This window comes from Heptranchias perlo, chromosome 3 (assembly GCF_035084215.1).
Source record: "Heptranchias perlo isolate sHepPer1 chromosome 3, sHepPer1.hap1, whole genome shotgun sequence".
Classification (NCBI taxonomy): Eukaryota; Metazoa; Chordata; class Chondrichthyes; order Hexanchiformes; family Hexanchidae; genus Heptranchias; species Heptranchias perlo.
The window spans coordinates 30583445-30600583 of record NC_090327.1 but is presented as its reverse complement, the minus strand read 5'-3'; the positions used below and the strand labels follow the sequence as shown (position 1 = coordinate 30600583).

The following is a 17139-nucleotide window of genomic DNA, read 5'->3' as shown; positions in this document are numbered from 1 at the left end:
TACCTGTTAACAGACCTATCTTTGTTGTTCATCTCTGTATCTTATCAATGACAATAATGTCCTTCTTATGATTAGGCAACCAGAACTGCTCACAATAATCTTGGTGGCATCCAGTGATCATCATAAATAACTTAAATGTTTAGATTTATGCTCAATCCCTCTGTTAATGTAACAGTGTATCTTAATTGACGTTTTCATTGAAGCTAAGCACTGTGTTAAGGTTTCAGACTTATCCTCCATAACCACCTCCCCATTACGTTGAATGGCATTACCATCATCGAGTCCTCCACCGTCAATATCCTGGGTGGTTCACCACTGACCACAAACTCAACTGGTCTAGTCACATAAATGCCATGACTATTAGAGCAGATCAGGTGGATATTTTGTGGTGAGTGGCTCATATCCTCACTCCCCAAGCCTCTCCATCACCTGCAAGGCACAAGTCAGAAGTGGGATGGAATACTCTCCACTTGCCTGCATGGGTACAGCTGCTACAACACTAAAGAAGGGCAATTAGGGATGGGCAATAAATGCTGGCCTTGCCAGCGACGCCCACATCCCGTGAACGAATAAAAAAAAGTGAGGAAACCATTTACAATGTCAGCTAATATGGGGGACAGGAGTCAATGGAGCACAAATTGGGACAAGATGTACTCAGATGAGGCATAAGGGGGAGATAGGAGAGAAACTGGAGAAAGACACAGGATCTGGATTTGAAAGGGTTAATTTTCAAAGATCCAGCATCCATTCTGTCGCCTTCAGAGAGGGGCAGACTGGTGCCATTGCAACAAGGAGGGAATTGATATTGACCATTGACTTCAATGGGAATAAAAATCAGGAGATGTAAAATGGGCTGCCGATTCGCTATCACTCGTTTTACAAAATTAGCCCATGAGAGTGTGTGTGTGTGTGGGAATTGCGGGAAGTTACTTCTATTCATTATCAAATATAATTAATTTCTTGTGCTATTACAATCATTTATTGTTACTTGAGATCTTCGTAATCTTGCAGTCAGTATCTTGACTTTTCACAGCTTTTGCTCATCTTTATAGTTATCCAATCCTCCTGCTGACTAGGTCCACTGAATGTTTTAAAAACCTACTTATACCAACCTTTTCATTCCTCATTAACCACACTGGCCACTGTTGCCTTTTAACTGGCTGATTAGATTTGAATTAATTTTATTCATAGCCTCAATATTTCCCCACTTTTCTATTGTAAATCTTCCAATCATTTTTTTTAATTCCCCCAAACTCTGCTCTCCAGCATCCCAATAATTTTGTGTAACTTTCCTTTTTGTATACTCTCAAATATTTCAGTTCTAATGGTATGACCGCTGGATCCTAGGTGCTCCCTTACTTCTACCACACCTGGTAGTGTTTTTTTTGTTCTTATCCTGGAAATTTCAGTTTCTGTATTTTAGATTACTTTCAGCTGCTTACAATCTTGAAAGTATCTTCACTGTCCCCACAATCTAGCTAAGTTTTGATAATGTGCCCAGAATCTTGAACAGAAAATTCTCTTTGGCTACTGTATCCATTTTGTACATCCAGAGGAAGTTTCATGTCTTTGAAAAGCATTAATGTCACATCAGACCTCATTTCAAATTTTAACTATCAACTTATAAGACATTTATTGCCCATCCCTAGTTGCCAAGGTCGTGCTGGCCTTCTGTTTGAACCGCTGCACTCTGTGTGTGTTGATGGTGCTCCCACAATGGTGTTAGGTAGGGAATTGCAGGACATTAACCCAATGACAATGAAGGAACAGCAATAATATGCCCAGGTAAGGATAGTGTTTCCATGACATTGTTGCTCTTGACCTCCTTGCTGGTTAAGGTTGCAAATGAAGAGGTGCTGTCAAAGTAACCATGTTGAGTTGCTGCATTGCATCCTGTAGATAATAAATACTATGGACAGTGCATTAATGCTGTAGAGGGTGGGTATCGATTCCAGTGGCAGCGATCAAGTGAACTGCTCCGCTCTGGCTGGTGTCACATTCTGAGTGTTGCTGCAGCTGCACCTATCTAGGCAAGCAGTGAGTATTTCACACTCCTGTCTTGAGCCTCAAACAGCAGAGCGGCTTCAAGGATTCAGATGAGCCACTTTTTGCAAAGTATCCAGTCTCTTCGCTGTTGTTGCAGCCATGGTGTTGATGTAGCTGGACCTATTCAGCTCCTGGTTAATGGTCTTCTCTAAAATACTGATGGTGGGGAAACTGTGCCATGCTGGTGCCGTTGAAGGTCAAAGGGAGATGGTCATTACTCAGCACTTATCTGCCAATCGTGCCGGCTACTTGTCAGCCCAAGCCTGGCTATGATCCTGCTGCAGGCTGGCATGGGCTGCTTCATTAATCAGTTGTCAGTAGAACATTATGGTATCGTCAGCGAACAGCCCAGCTCCTGAACTTATGATGGACGGAAAGTCATTGATTAAGCAGCTGAGAAATTTGGGCTCAGAATACTTCCCAGAGGAACTTTAGAAAGGATGCCCTGAGGTTTTGACAACCACACTCCTCTGCATCAGACACAACTCCAACGGCTTAAGACATTATAACCGGCAACTTTGAAATTCATGTTAATGCAAATGGTTATTGCTTTTTGAGTGATACAAGTCTGTTTTAGACATGAATGTTTTAATTGGTGGGGACTGTACCACAGGCAACCAGTTATGTAAAATACTTCCATTCATTCCTACTTTAATTTCAGTACCAGCCTTTCCAGAGAAACGGCATCAAAGGCCTCGCTGAAATCCAAGTACACCACATTCACTGCTGTACCTCTTTCAAGGTCCTTTGTTACATCTTAAAAGAAAGCTAGTAAGCTAGATTGGCAAGACCTCCCTTTCATGAACCCATATTTTCCTTTTGATATAGTCGGAATCATTTCCTCAACAGCATAGTGTACTAGAGTAGATAGTCTAAGTGGTAACATATTCTTAAAAAATTACACTAATGCAGGGTTTGTTGGATTTCCTGGTTTATTCAGTCTTGCAGATTCCCCCCCCAACCCCACCTCCGCAACCACTTTGCATTGCTACTGTAAACTCCTGTTGCAGTTATAACCCCCATCTAATTCAGACAGTGATCTCAAGACCATTTGGGTTCAAAGGGGCATATTTGTTACATGTTTTTAAAAGCCCCATCACAAATTATATTGAAACATTTTCCCATTTCACACAATATGGAAACATAGGGCTCAATTCTTGGATGTCCAAGCCCGTGGGTTCGTGGGCTCCGAAAATCGGGGATTCCCGGGGCGGGTCTGGAGCCTGGCTCCAATCTGCCCACTTCTGGGCTCCCCAGTGACGCACTTAGATGCGCGCGCAGCACCCGCGTGCGGGACTCCCACCGGCAATTAAAGCCGCCGGGATCCCACTTTAGGCAATTAATGTGATAGTTCAGGTCGTTAGCAGACCTGATTTGTAGGATATTTTAGGAGGGGTGGGATTTTCATCTCAACGAAGCGCGTTTCCCCCACTGGGGGAAACACTCCCAGTTGAAATAAGAAGCAAAAAGTAATCCAAAGTGGGACGTCACCAAGGAAGAGGTAAGTGATTGAGTCATAGAGTTATACAGCACGGATAGAGGCCCTTCGGCCCATCGTGTCCGCGCCGGCCATCAGCCCTGTCTACTCTAATCCCATATTCCAGCATTTGGTCCGTAGCCTTGTATGCTATGGCATTTCAAGTGCTCATCCAAATGCTTCTTGAATGTTGTGAGGGTTCCTGCCTCCACAACCCTTTCAGGCAGTGAGTTCCAGACTCCAACCACCCTCTGGGTGAAAAAGTTCTTTCTCAAATCCCCTCTAAACCTCCCGCCTTTTACCTTGAATCTATGTCCCCTTGTTATAGTACCCTCAACGAAGGGAAAAAGCTCCTCAGTATCCATCCTATCTGTGCCCCTCATAATTTTGTACACCTCAATCATGTCCCCCCTCAGCCTCCTCTGCTCCAAGGAAAACAAACCCAATCTTCCCAGTCTCTCTTCATAGCTGAAGCGCTCCAGCCCTGGTAACATCCTGGTGAATCTCCTCTGCACCCTCTCCAAAGCGATCACATCCTTCCTGTAGTGTGGCGACCAGAACTGCACACAGTACTCCAGCTGTGGCCTAACCAGTGTTTTATACAGCTCCATCATAACCTCCTTGCTCTTATATTCTATGCCTCGGCTAATAAAGGCAAGTATCCCATATGCCTTCTTTACCACCTTATCTACCTGTTCCGCCGCCTTCAGGGATCTGTGAACTTGCACACCAAGATCCCTCTGACCCTCTGTCTTGCCTAGGGTCCTCCCATTCATTGTGTATTCCCTTGCCTTGTTAGTCCCTCCAAAGTGCATCACCTCGCACTTTTCCGGGTTAAATTCCATTTGCCACTGTTCCGTCCATCTGACCAACCCATCTATATCGTCCTGCAGACTGAGGCTATCCTCCTCGCTATTTACCACCCTACCAATTTTTGTATCATCAGCGAACTTACTGATCATACCTTTTACATTCATATCCAAGTCATTAATGTAGACCACAAACAGCAAGGGACCCAGCACCGATCCCTGTGGTACCCCACTGGCCACAGGCTTCCAGTCACAAAAACAACCTTCGACCATCACCCTCTGCCTTCTGCCACTAAGCCAGTTTTGTATCCAAAGTGCCAAGGCACCCTGGATTCCATGGGCTCGTACCTTCTTGACCAGTCTCCTGTGGGGGACTTTATCGAAGGCCTTACTGAAATCCATGTATACCACATCCACTGCGTTACCCTCATCCACACGCCGAGTCACCCCCTCAAAAAATTCAATCAAATTAGTCAGACATGATCTTCCCTTGACAAAGCCATGTTGACTATTCCTGATTAATCCTTGCTTCTCCAAGTGGAGACTAATTTTGTCCTTCAGAATTTTTTCCAATAATTTTCCTACCACTGATGTTAGGCTCACTGATTGGTTGGTGAGTATTTTCCTGCTGAATTTGTCTAAGGTTAGAGTTTGTGGATTCTCGGGTCTCTGTTGTGTCGTGGGGGACTGCTGTTCAGCAAGGGCCCTTGAGTATACCTTTTAATTGAAGTGAAATTGGTGGGATTCATTTAATTTGAATTAATTAGTTAAAGGGTAAGTCATGTCAGGACAGCCCAGCCTCGTGTTATGCTCTTCCTGCTCTATGTGGGAAATCAGGGACCCTTCCAGTGTCCCTGACGACCATGTGTGCGGGAAATGTATCCAGCTGCAGCTACTGACAAACCGCATTGCGGCACTGGAGCTGCGGATGGATTCATTATGGAGCATTCGCGATGCTGAAAACGTCGTGGATAGCACGTTTAGTGAGATGGTCACACCGCAGGTAAAGGTTGTACAGGCAGGAAGTAAGTGGGTGACCTCCAGGCAGAGTAAAAGGAACAGGCAGGCAGTGCAGGGGTCCTCTGTGGCCGTCCCCCTCTCAAGCAAATATACCGCTTTGGATATTGTTGAGGGGGATGACTTATCAGGGGAAGGCAGCAGCAGCCAACTTCCTGGCACCAGGGGTAGCTCTGCTGCACAGGCTGGGAGGAAAAAGAGTGGAAGAGCTATAGTGGTAGGGGATTCTATCGTAAGGGGAACAGACAGGCGTTTCTGTGGCCGTAAACGTGACTCCAGGATGGTTTGTTACCTCCCTGGTGCCAGGGTCATGGATGTCACTGAGCGGCTTCAGGGCATTCTCAAGGGGGAGGGTGAGCAGGCAGAGGTCGTGGTCCACATTGGGACCAACGACATAGGTAGGAAGGGAGATGAGGTCCTGCATCAAGAATTTAGGGAGCTAGGTAGCAGATTAAAGAGCAGGACCTCAAAGGTTGTAATCTCTGGATTACTCCCAGTGCCACGGGCTCGTGAGTATAGAAATAGGAGGATAGAACAGATGAATGCGTGGCTAAAGAGTTGGTGCAGGAGGGAGGGTTTCAGTTTCCTGGATCACTGGGCCTGCTTCTGGGGAAGGTGGGACTTGTACAAGTCGGACGGGTTGCATCTGAACCAGAGCGGGACAAATATCCTTGCGGGGAGGTTTGCTAGCACTGTTGGGGGGGGTTTAAACTAACTTGGCAGGGGGATGGGATACAGAGTGGAGCTACAATAGGGGGTGATGTGCAGCCAAATATTGAGAAAAAAACAAGTCAGCTTGGAAGACAGGGCAAATATGTAAGAGCAAGGCTGGATGGCATCTATTTTAATGCAAGGAGTCTTGCAAATAAGGTGGATGAACTGAAGGTGTTGATAAACACATGGGAGTATGATATTGTTGCTGTCACAGAGACATGGTTGAGGGAGGGGCAAGACTGGCAGCTCAATATTCCGGGGTACAGAATCTTCAGGCGAGACAGAGGGGGAGGTATAAGAGGAGGGGGGGTCGCACTATTAATTAAAGAATCAATTACTGCCATAAGGAGGGATGATATATTAGCAGGTTCCTCAAATGAGGCCATATGGGTGGAGCTTAAAAACAAAAAGGAGGCAAGCACTTTGATGGGAGTGTACTATAGGCCCCCAGTCAGGGGGAGATAGAGGAACAGATATGTAGGCAAATCTCAGAAAATTGTGCAAATAATAGGGTAATAATAGTGGGGGATTTCAACTTCCCCAATATTAACTGGGATACTCAGAGTGTAAAAGGCTTAGAGGGTACAAAATTCTTAACGTGCATCCAGGAGAGCTTTTTGAGCCAGCATGTAGAAAGTCCTACAAGAGAGGGGGCGGTACTGGACCTAATTCTAGGGAATGTGGCCGGCCAAGTGGAAGAAGTGCTAGTAAGTGAGCACTTTGGTGACAGTGACCATAATTCGGTGAGATTTAAGGTGGTCATGGAAAAGGACAGGGAGGGGCCGGAAATAAAGGTTCTAAATTGGGGGAAGGCCGATTTTAATAGGATAAGGCAGGATCTGGCCAAAATGGACCGGGATCAGCTGCTTGTAGGAAAATCCGCATCGGAGCAATGGGAGTCTTTCAGAAGGGAGATTGAGACCATACAATGGCAACATGTTCCCGTAAAGGTCAAGGGTGGTTCCAAGAACTCCAGGGAACCTTGGATGTCAGGGGATATACGAGAATGGATTAGGAAAAAAAGGAGGGCTTTTGGCAGATACAAAAGGCTAAAGACGGAGGAAGCCCTGGAGGAGTACAAAAAGTGCAGGGGGATACTTAAAAAAGAAATTAGGAGATCAAGGAGGGGCCATGAAATAACACTGGCGAGCAAAATAAAGGAAAATCCTAAGATGTTTTATAAGTATATTAAGGGTAAGAGGATGACTAGGGAAAAAATAGGGCCCATTAGGGACAAAAATGGCAATGTGTGTGTGGAGCCGGCAGATGTAGGAGGGGTTCTAAATGAATTTTTTGCATCTGTTTTCACTATGGAGAAGGACGATGTAGACATAGAAATACGGCAGGGGGACTGTGATATACTCGAACATATTAACATCGAGCGGGAGGAGGTATTGGCGGTTTTAGCAGGCCTAAAAATGGATAAATCCCCAGGCCCGGACGAAATGTATCCCAGGCTACTGTGTGAGGCAAAGGAGGAGATTGCGGGGGCTCTGACACATATATTCAGAACCTCTCTGGCCACAGGGGATGTGCCAGAGGACTGGAGAACCGCTAATGTAATACCATTATTCAAGAAGGGGAGTAGGGAAAAAACGGGGAACTACAGGCCAGTGAGCCTAACATCAGTGGTAGGAAAATTATTGGAAAAAATTCTGAAGGACAAAATTAGTCTCCACTTGGAGAAGCAAGGATTAATCAGGGATAGTCAACATGGCTTTGTCAAGGGAAGATCATGTCTGACTAATTTGATTGAATTTTTTGAGGGGGTGACTAGGCGTGTGGATGAGGGTAACGCAGTGGATGTGGCATACATGGATTTCAGTAAGGCCTTCGATAAAGTCCCGCACAGGAGACTGGTCAAGAAGGTACGAGCCCATGGAGTCCAGGGTGCCTTGGCACTTTGGATACAAAACTGGCTTAGTGGCAGAAGGCAGAGGGTGATGGTCGAAGGTTGTTTTTGTGACTGGAAGCCTGTGGCCAGTGGGGTACCACAGGGATCGGTGCTGGGGCCCTTGCTGTTTGTGGTCTACATTAATGACTTGGATATGAATGTAAAAGGTATGATCAGTAAGTTCGCTGATGATACAAAAATTGGTAGGGTGGTAAATAGCGAGGAGGATAGCCTCAGTCTGCAGGACGATATAGATGGGTTGGTCAGATGGGCGGAACAGTGGCAAATGGAATTTAACCCGGAAAAGTGCGAGGTGATGCACTTTGGAGGGACTAACAAGGCAAGGGAATACACAATGAATGGGAAGACCCTAGGCAAGACAGAGGGTCAGAGGGATCTTGGTGTGCAAGTTCACAGATCCCTGAAGGCGGCGGAACAGGTAGATAAGGTGGTAAAGAAGGCATATGGGATACTTGCCTTTATTAGCCGAGGCATAGAATATAAGAGCAAGGAGGTTATGATGGAGCTGTATAAAACACTGGTTAGGCCACAGCTGGAGTACTGTGTGCAGTTCTGGTCGCCGCACTACAGGAAGGATGTGATCGCTTTGGAGAGGGTGCAGAGGAGATTCACCAGGATGTTACCAGGGCTGGAGCGCTTCAGCTATGAAGAGAGACTGGGAAGATTGGGTTTGTTTTCCTTGGAGCAGAGGAGGCTGAGGGGGGACATGATTGAGGTGTACAAAATTATGAGGGGCATAGATAGGATGGATACTAAGGAGCTTTTTCCCTTCGTTGAGGGTTCTATAACAAGGGGGCATAGATTCAAGGTAAAAGGCAGGAGGTTTAGAGGGGATTTGAGAAAGAACTTTTTCACCCAGAGGGTGGTTGGAGTCTGGAACTCACTGCCTGAGAGGGTTGTGGAGGCAGGAACCCTCACAACATTCAAGAAGCATTTGGATGAGCACTTGAAATGCCATAGCATACAAAGCTACGGACCAAATGCTGGAATATGGGATTAGACTGGGCTTGATGGCCGGCGCGGACACGATGGGCCGAAGGGCCTCTATCCGTGCTGTATAACTCTATGAAATGGATGTGTTGCAGCCACCAGCCTGTGGCAGCTGCAAAGGTCCATTTGACAGGTGGGGGGTGGGGAGAACCTCACTCATTGCAGGAGGCCACTCTGGACAAAGTTTGGCCTCCAACCCCCTCCTCCTAACAATAAAATTCACCAACTTAGAACCTCAACCCCGGTGTGCAGACACGTTTACCTACCTTGCGGACCCCCTCAAACGTACAATCTTCCGGATGGGGGCTGCCATAGCTGCAGTCATTACCTCCTCGGAGGACGAACAGCATCACCAGCCTTGCCATCCACCTGCACAGCAGGAGGGAGGGCAACCGCAGAGAGAGATGCGTCGCAGAAGGCACTACCCTCACCACAGGGTCTACAGACCGAGGCTCAGTTTCCTGGACCCCTCTAAGCAGCAGTGCACACGGAGGCTCAGAATCACTCGACATGTAGTCGTGAACATCTGCAGCCTCCTTTATGCCGAGCTGCTCCCGGTCGCTGTCAAAGTCACCAATGTCCTCAACAACTTCTCCTCCGCATCCTTCCAGGGTGCCACCGGGGACATCGCCAACATCTCTCAGTCGTCTGCACAGAAAAGCCCTGCAAATACACCTACACCCACTCTGCAGTGACACAATGGGTGGCATCAGTTTCAGGTCTTCATGGTGATCCTCAGGAAAGGGCATTATTGAACAAACCAGACAAGATTTGCAAAGACATGGCAGTAGTGGTGACAATATAATATGTAATGTGAGTTGATCAGAAATCAAATATAAGTAAAAACCATGACAAACCCTCAAATACCCTTGTGCATCATGCTCACGACACGTTTGCCTTATGCTTCCTACTACACATATGTGATGCATGCCCTGTGGCTGCAGCACAGGTAGTGGCAGGTTGGGTGAGGCTGACCATGAAAGAGATGCATGAGAGGGTGAGTACGAGACAGAGCCATGAGATTGTATGAGGATTGGGTTGAGTGGTAGTGGTGGGATGAGTACTGGCAGGTAAGAAAGGGATGAGCTTTGAGTGGGTGTGAGGAGTGATGTGATAAGAGTAGTGTTGGCAGTGCAGAAGGAGATGTGGGGTGGGGGCAGACGGAGTGTAGGGGAATGAGTAAGTGTACTCACTTCGGCTGACCTACTTAGGTCATTGAAGCACCTCCTGCACTGTATGCAGGTACGTGATATGTTGGTGGTGCTGGTGACCTCCTCTACCACCTCAAGCCAGGCCTTCGTGGTGGCAGAGGCAGGCCACTTCCTCTCTTCCTTCCCCCACTCCTCACCCCATCCAGTAGGACCTGGAGTAAGGCATCATTAAACCTGGGAGCAGCCTTCCCCCTGGGCTGCTTTATGCTGTAATTTTGGCTCCTTTCTGCAGCAGACAGTGGAGGACTGCCCCTTTAAATAGGGCTCCTCCAGCTGACAGTCTATGATGCGGGTGGGCAGTCCACCCGCTGTGCAGTTTTCCAACACGAAACCCGGAAGCCAAGGTAAGTGGCTTCAATTAGGCTGCGATCACACGTCCAGTCGACCCCCCGCTGCCAACCTGCCTCCCTCCTAATATCGAGCCCATACTCTTCCTGGCACCTGGTTCGGGTAATAACTAGCTAAGCCATGCATACCAGGCTCAATTGCCAGTTCGTGCCGATAAATCGAATGGTCATGGTCCCCTCTCCTCCTGATCAGCTGAGATTTATCTTCCAGGATCCAATTTGAATGGCTCACGGCATTTGATGACCTTGGAATAGTCAGTTCTTACAATACTTAGATCCCATTTAAAACTCTGAATTCAACAATCTAACCAGCAAGAATCTTGGGACATTTTTCATCACAAAAGTGAAGCATTGTACGAGAAACAAATTTTGCAAAGTTTCAAAAATTTATTTTCAAAATAAATATAAATGTGCATGTCATTGTCAATTTAATTTTTCAAAAATGGATTTCAATCTGCTTATTCAGTATTGTCCCTTGCAGGATCAAAAAGGGTCATAGCCAATACTGTCTTCAAATCTGCAGATGGTGATGAGAATCTATTAGGAAACAATTTTTATTCAATATAGGTAGCAAAAGCCTGACCCCTAAACACAGCATGTCCTAAAACATAGTACAAAGCTGTTAACAGTATTTCCCCCACCCCCAAACCAGTTAAAGCAAATACAATGCAAGAATGCCATCCTTGCCACACCCCCTGCCCCCCACACACACACTAAAATCACTGCATTTGATCTCAATTTATATTAGTCATTTCATTGCTGGCCTGTATATGGCAGGGAAAGGGGCTCAAGCCCCCTTACAGCCAGAATTGAAATGGAAGACCTAGCAGCAATTTACCTTTGCTGTCACTGTACTTTTTAAAATCAATGCCGTGCAGTAAAATCTCTCAACAAAAAGTTTCAGCACCTCTGGGACTGGCACCAGGTCATGTCCATGCAATGTTAACTCTGGCCAAGTCTGTTGTTGGAGGCAACCTTGTATGGTAAGGGCCTTTCTGGTCCCAAGTGCAGCAGAAATGGGCACAAACATAGCTTTCTTGATGTAAATGTTTAATGGGGCTCTAATGTGTGTTCTTCAGGGCAGCACCACAATGGGGGATCATTCAGGGACATGTTAGATATTATATCCTAGTCTATAAACAGTATCTAAAAATTGTAAAATCCAGTTAACGTAACAAGCCTTCATATCTTTAAGACAGGAGGATATGCATCTAGGTTTATTGCAGAGCCTATGTTTAAATGGTAACCTCAAATCACTATAGCTTTCTTCTAAAGCAAAATACTGCGGATGCTGGAAATCTGAAATAAAAACAGAAAATGCTGGAGAAGCTCAGCAAGTCAGGCAGCATCTGTGGAGAAAGAAACAGTAGTGTTTCATGTCGAAGGCTTTTCATTAAAATGTCAGCTTTCTTCTACCCTCATTTGCAACTTCCAAATTCAACAGTGTTGTTAGGGTGAGGTGAAGTAAGGTGGGAGGAGGCTCGTGATAGATCTTTTGGGCCACATAGCCTGTTTCCATGCTGTAACATTCTATATAATTTGTACCTGCAGACGTGCTCCAGATCAGGACTGTAGGGGGGAAAGAAAGGAAAATACTTTTTTGGGCTAAGAAACAGAAGTGTGAGGCCACATGGTGACACCTCATTAGATGCTGATAAGGTGACAATACTTTCAGGTTATAAAGTTCACCCTGGAATTCCTGTCATTTCAGGACAGTGCAAAGTGGATGAATGCCCTGAAAGAACTCCTGTTAAAAGAAAAACTATGAATACTGGAAATTTAAACCACATCAGTCTGCACCTGAAAGAGATATCAGAGTTCATGTTTTGGGTGCAAGTATATCAGAACTCTTCTGAAAGGGTTCCACCCAAAACACACTGGCTGCTAGGCATTACAATATGTCATTCAAGAAAAACTGAAAAAAAAAAATCCAAAAATACAAATTTCTGCAGTACAACAATACAAACATACTTTGGAATAATCAGGTTACACAACCAGAAACTATGAAACAAAATTCTAAGCACATTAGTCCAACTTTTAAAAAAAAATCAAAATCTTACTTGCCTAGTCATAAATCCAAGCAGATTAGAAAAAGGCAAGGTTATACCAGGAAGCAATATCAACCTACATATGTGCTTAACAGGAATTTTTTTTTAAAAAAGCAATATATATGCTTCTGGTTTAATAGCAACAGCATGGCAACAAGGAAAAAAAGTCAGCCACTTGAAGTTTGACAAAGTTACACAAACTAAGAGATTTAATATTTTTCATTTAAGAAAGTGAATCAAACTATGTACATCTTAAGATTCAACTCCAGCTTCACGTGACTCATATGACTAATGGGCAAATAATGCTTGGAGAACCGTGTTACCCATAATACACTGCTCCCCAGAAAGGTGCAAGACACAAACTGCATTTGTTTTGGTTTACCATCAAGTTTTGTGTGGACCCTTTGCATTCAATTATAGCACTAAATTAGAAAAGTTCAAAACAGGAGCGTGCACAAGAGGAAAAAAAGATTTAGTCTGTGCACCTTATTCATTTTTAATCTTTTACGTCCTTTAAAAAAAAATCTTTTAAGGACATGCCCGCACAATGCATTAAGGGTAACTTTACACTTTGTTTGACTTTTTCTTGGGTTGGAGGGTTCTCAACATGAAATTTCTGCTGACTGAGGGCCAGAGTGTTCAACACCTCCCACATTGGCATTAGAGTTAGTATTTGCATTTTTGTTCTGGTTCAACCCTATAGCTGGGTGGCTATAAAACTTGCCACCATCCCCAGTGTGAGATCGACTCCTGTTGCCATCTAGGGACACAACGCTGGATCCGGATGCCGAGCGGGATCTCATGAGGCGGGTCATGCTGGCTGCAGGCACTACAGATTAAAGAACAGGGCAAAAAAAGACACATGGTTAACCTGATACAATGACCGTGTGCTACTACTGTACAGAACTCACATCTATGGAAAATGGTTTCTACTTACTGTAGCCCATTCCTTGCACAAAGTATTTAAAAGCCTCTGTAAGCTTTGCTGGCTGCAAGAGAAAAACCAAGAATGAAACTTCTGAAACGTTCAACCAGTTTTAAATTCATCCCCTTAAAAAATATCCATCTTGCTTGAGACTATTTCCATGTTGGAGTGAAAGACAATTTTTTTGGAAAAATTGCTGTTCATCATTGCTCTATCTTACAACGATTTTGCTGGAAGTATTCATTTGGCAGGTGGCTGTGCGTGCCAGAGTGGAGGATAGAACTCCGCTCTCTTCATCCCCCCCTCCCCCACAAAAGTCCACAGATGCCTCAAGAAAACTAATTGTTACACCAGAGTTATGTTAACCAGTCCATTTTACACAGCAAATTTCAAACATACCTGAACAACTTGCGGCAGTCCTCCACAGTCAGACATCTATTTCAAATAAAAGGAGAGAATGGTTAAGTCAAAATCTCATATCCAAATTGTGGGCATGGTGTAGTCCATTGTTTAATGACTTCACTAGTTTCTGAATGAATAGCTGGAGTTGGATTTGCCCCATTAAGGAGTCATTTATTTAATTTGCTCATTGATAAGTTGGAGTGAAAGACAATTTTTTTGGAAAAATTGCTGTTCATCATTGCTCTATCTTACAACGATTTTGCTGGAAGTATTCATTTTAGTTTCAAAATGTAACATTGTAACTATTTGCAAGATTCACTTTCTTCATAATGCATATACTCACAGGCCCAAAAACAATGCCCAGCTGTTATTAAGGAGATCAGTTGCTCAAGCTATGTCAATATCATTGTAACTGCACCATGACATGCGTGGCTCCACGTGGTTCGTCTTCTAAATTCCCTTCCCTTCCCTGTGGGCACATGTGGCTTCCACTCAGCTTCCTATGTGCATGGCTGAAATCAGGACCAATGTTATGGGAAAATTATAGTTATGAACCCACCTCCTACCCTCGGACATGTCATTGATACTGGAGGCCCATTTTGTTGAAACCAGTGTGGCACAGTGGTAATCAGAAGGTTGTGGGCACATGCCCCACTCCAGGGTTTTGAACATAATCTAGGTTGACACTTCAGTGCAGCAGAGGGAGGGCTGTATTGTTGGAGATACAATCTTTGGCCCTTTCTACCCCTTCATGTGGGTGTAAAAGATCACATGGTATATTCGAAGAGCAGGAGAAATCTCCAAGTGTCCTGTCCAACATTTAACCTCAAAATGGGTATAGAGGGATATGGGCCAAGTGCAGGCAATTGGGACTAGCTTAGTGGTATAAACTGGGCGACATGGACATGTTGGGCCGAAGGGCCTGTTTCCATGTTGTAAACTTCTATGATTCTAAAATCACCACCTCCAAAACGGATTAACTGGTCACTTATCTCACTGCCATTTGTGGGACCTTGCTGTGTTTATTTACAGTGGTAGTACACTTCAAAAACAATTAATGGGCTGTGAAGCATTTTGAGATGTCCTGAGGATGTGAAAAGGCAAAATGTAAAGTGTTTTCTTTTTCATCTCTTTGCCCCCACCAGTTTCATTTCCTAACTTTCTTTCCCCTCCCCCCAGCCCCACATCAATAGCTATAGGAGGATCGAAAAATTCCATCCTCACTAGGGCATCCACACATTTCCGACTCCTGCCTCGCCAAAGGGAGCCTGGGCACACCAACAGGTTGTCAGGCTAACACTGCCAAGATTGGACATTTGTAAACAATTTTACAACACTAAGTTATAGTCCAGCAATTTTATTTTAAATTCACAAGCTTTCGGAGGCTTCCTCCTTCGTCAGGTGAACGATATTTTCACATCGTTCACCTGACGAAGGAGGAAGCCTCCGAAAGCTTGTGAATTTAAAATAAAATTGCTGGACTATAACTTGGTGTTGTAAAATTGTTTACAATTGTCAACCCCAGTCCATCACCGGCATCTCCACATCAAGATTGGACATAACATAGGTAAATGCACTAAGCCAGAAGCCCTATTACGAACATATGAAAATGACAGGCAGGAAAAGGCCAACTGCTCCAACAAGCCTGCCCCACACTTTTTTGTTGAATTATTTAACCTAGTGGAACACTAGGTATTTTCTAGCTGTTTGAAGGGCACTATAGCATAAAATAAGATGCACATTTCTAACTTGTAAAATTGTTGAATGCAAAGATCCAAAAATAATTTGCAATAATTCTTTCCAGCAATTTGGATGTACATGATGAACAGCAAGAAAAACAATTTTTTAAAACTACCTTACTGCGAGGAAAGTCACTGTAACAAAGGGACTGGCTTCAGGTGAAATGCCAAAAAAGACCACACCTGCACCAACATGGTGCCAGTGCTGGTTGTAAAAGACCAGATTTTTAAAAAGTGGGGTGGGGAAGTCAAGCCAGCAGGTTTCATTGCACCAATGGTTTTGCTCAATTTACAGAAATGTAGTTTCTGAGCAGATTACACACCATGCACATTAGCCCCTACAGTGACAAGTATAGTTTGGAAATAAATTTGTCAACTATTTGTTTAGAATAGTGCCTTCTGATAATGCAAACTAATGCAGAAAAGCGATACTTCTGTGCTCCAAACAGTTACTTCTATTTTGTTGGAGTCTCAAGAGCTACAAGTAGTTTTTAAAACCACCAGGATGGTGGTTTTAAAAACTACTTGTAGCTCTTGAGACTTGCAATACATCTCCTAGTGCAAGAAAATCAAAAAGTTAGTATGCAGGTGCAGCAGGTGATCAAGAAGGCCAACGGAATGTTGGCTTTTATTGCTAGGGGGATAGAATATAAAAACAGGGAGGTATTGCTGCAGTTATATAAGGTATTGGTGAGACCGCACCTGGAATACTGCATACAGTTTTGATCTCCATACTTAAGAAAAGACATACTTGCTCTCGAGGCAGTACAAAGAAGGTTCACTCGGTTAATCCCGGGGATGAGGGGGTGGACATATGAGGAGAGGTTGACTAGATTGGGACTCTACTCATTGGAGCTCAGAAGAATGAGAGGCGATCTTATTGAAACATATAAGATTGTGAAGGGGCTTGATCGGGTGGATGCGGTAAGGATGTTCCCAAGGATGGGTGAAACTAGAACTAGGGGGCATAATCTTAGAATAAGGGGCTGCTCTTTCAAAACTGAGGTGAGGAGAAACTTCTTCACTCAGAGGTCTGTGGAATTTGCTGCCCCAGGAAGCTGTGGAAGCTACATCATTAAACAAATTTAAAACAGAAATAGACAGTTTCCTAGAAGTAAAGGGAATTAGGGGTTACGGGGAGCAGGCAGGAAATTGGAGATGAATTCAGATTTGAGGTTAGGATCAGATCAGCCATGATCTTATTGAATGGCGGAGCAGGCTTACTCCTGCTCCTATTTCTTATGTTCTTATGTTCTTTAAAAAGAGAGGATGGTTCAATTCAAATTAGCAATACAATCACAAACATTGCAATTTTATCAAACTGCAAATTTTAAAAATCTTTTAAAAATAGTTCATTAGGGAGTAGCAGTCGGCTAAGCAGGCTAAGCTTGCCACTCATCTGCAGCCTGACCTCCGTTTCTCCAGGCAGTGCATGGTACAGCAAAACACAAGAGGCTCAGCACAAGCATTCATTCCTTCAACAAGCCTGGAGAGTTGGG

The 17139-nt window shown here is 44.5% G+C and overlaps 1 protein-coding gene across 4 annotated transcripts in view; it reads right to left on the bottom strand.

Moving 5' to 3' along the window:
- Window positions 1-10893: 10893 nt before the first annotated feature.
- Window positions 10894-17139, bottom strand: part of LOC137311437 (protein NDRG1-like) — a 73916-nt gene continuing 67670 nt past the window's right edge. For all 4 annotated transcript variants that reach the window (XM_067978651.1, XM_067978650.1, XM_067978659.1 and 1 more), the window contains 3 exons: window positions 13899-13934; window positions 13512-13563; window positions 10894-13403 (listed from right to left, as the gene is read on the bottom strand). In XM_067978651.1, the coding sequence (XP_067834752.1) occupies window positions 13177-13403; window positions 13512-13563; window positions 13899-13934 (315 nt within the window). In that variant the 3' untranslated portion in view covers window positions 10894-13176. The remainder of the gene's footprint in view (window positions 13404-13511; window positions 13564-13898; window positions 13935-17139) is intronic.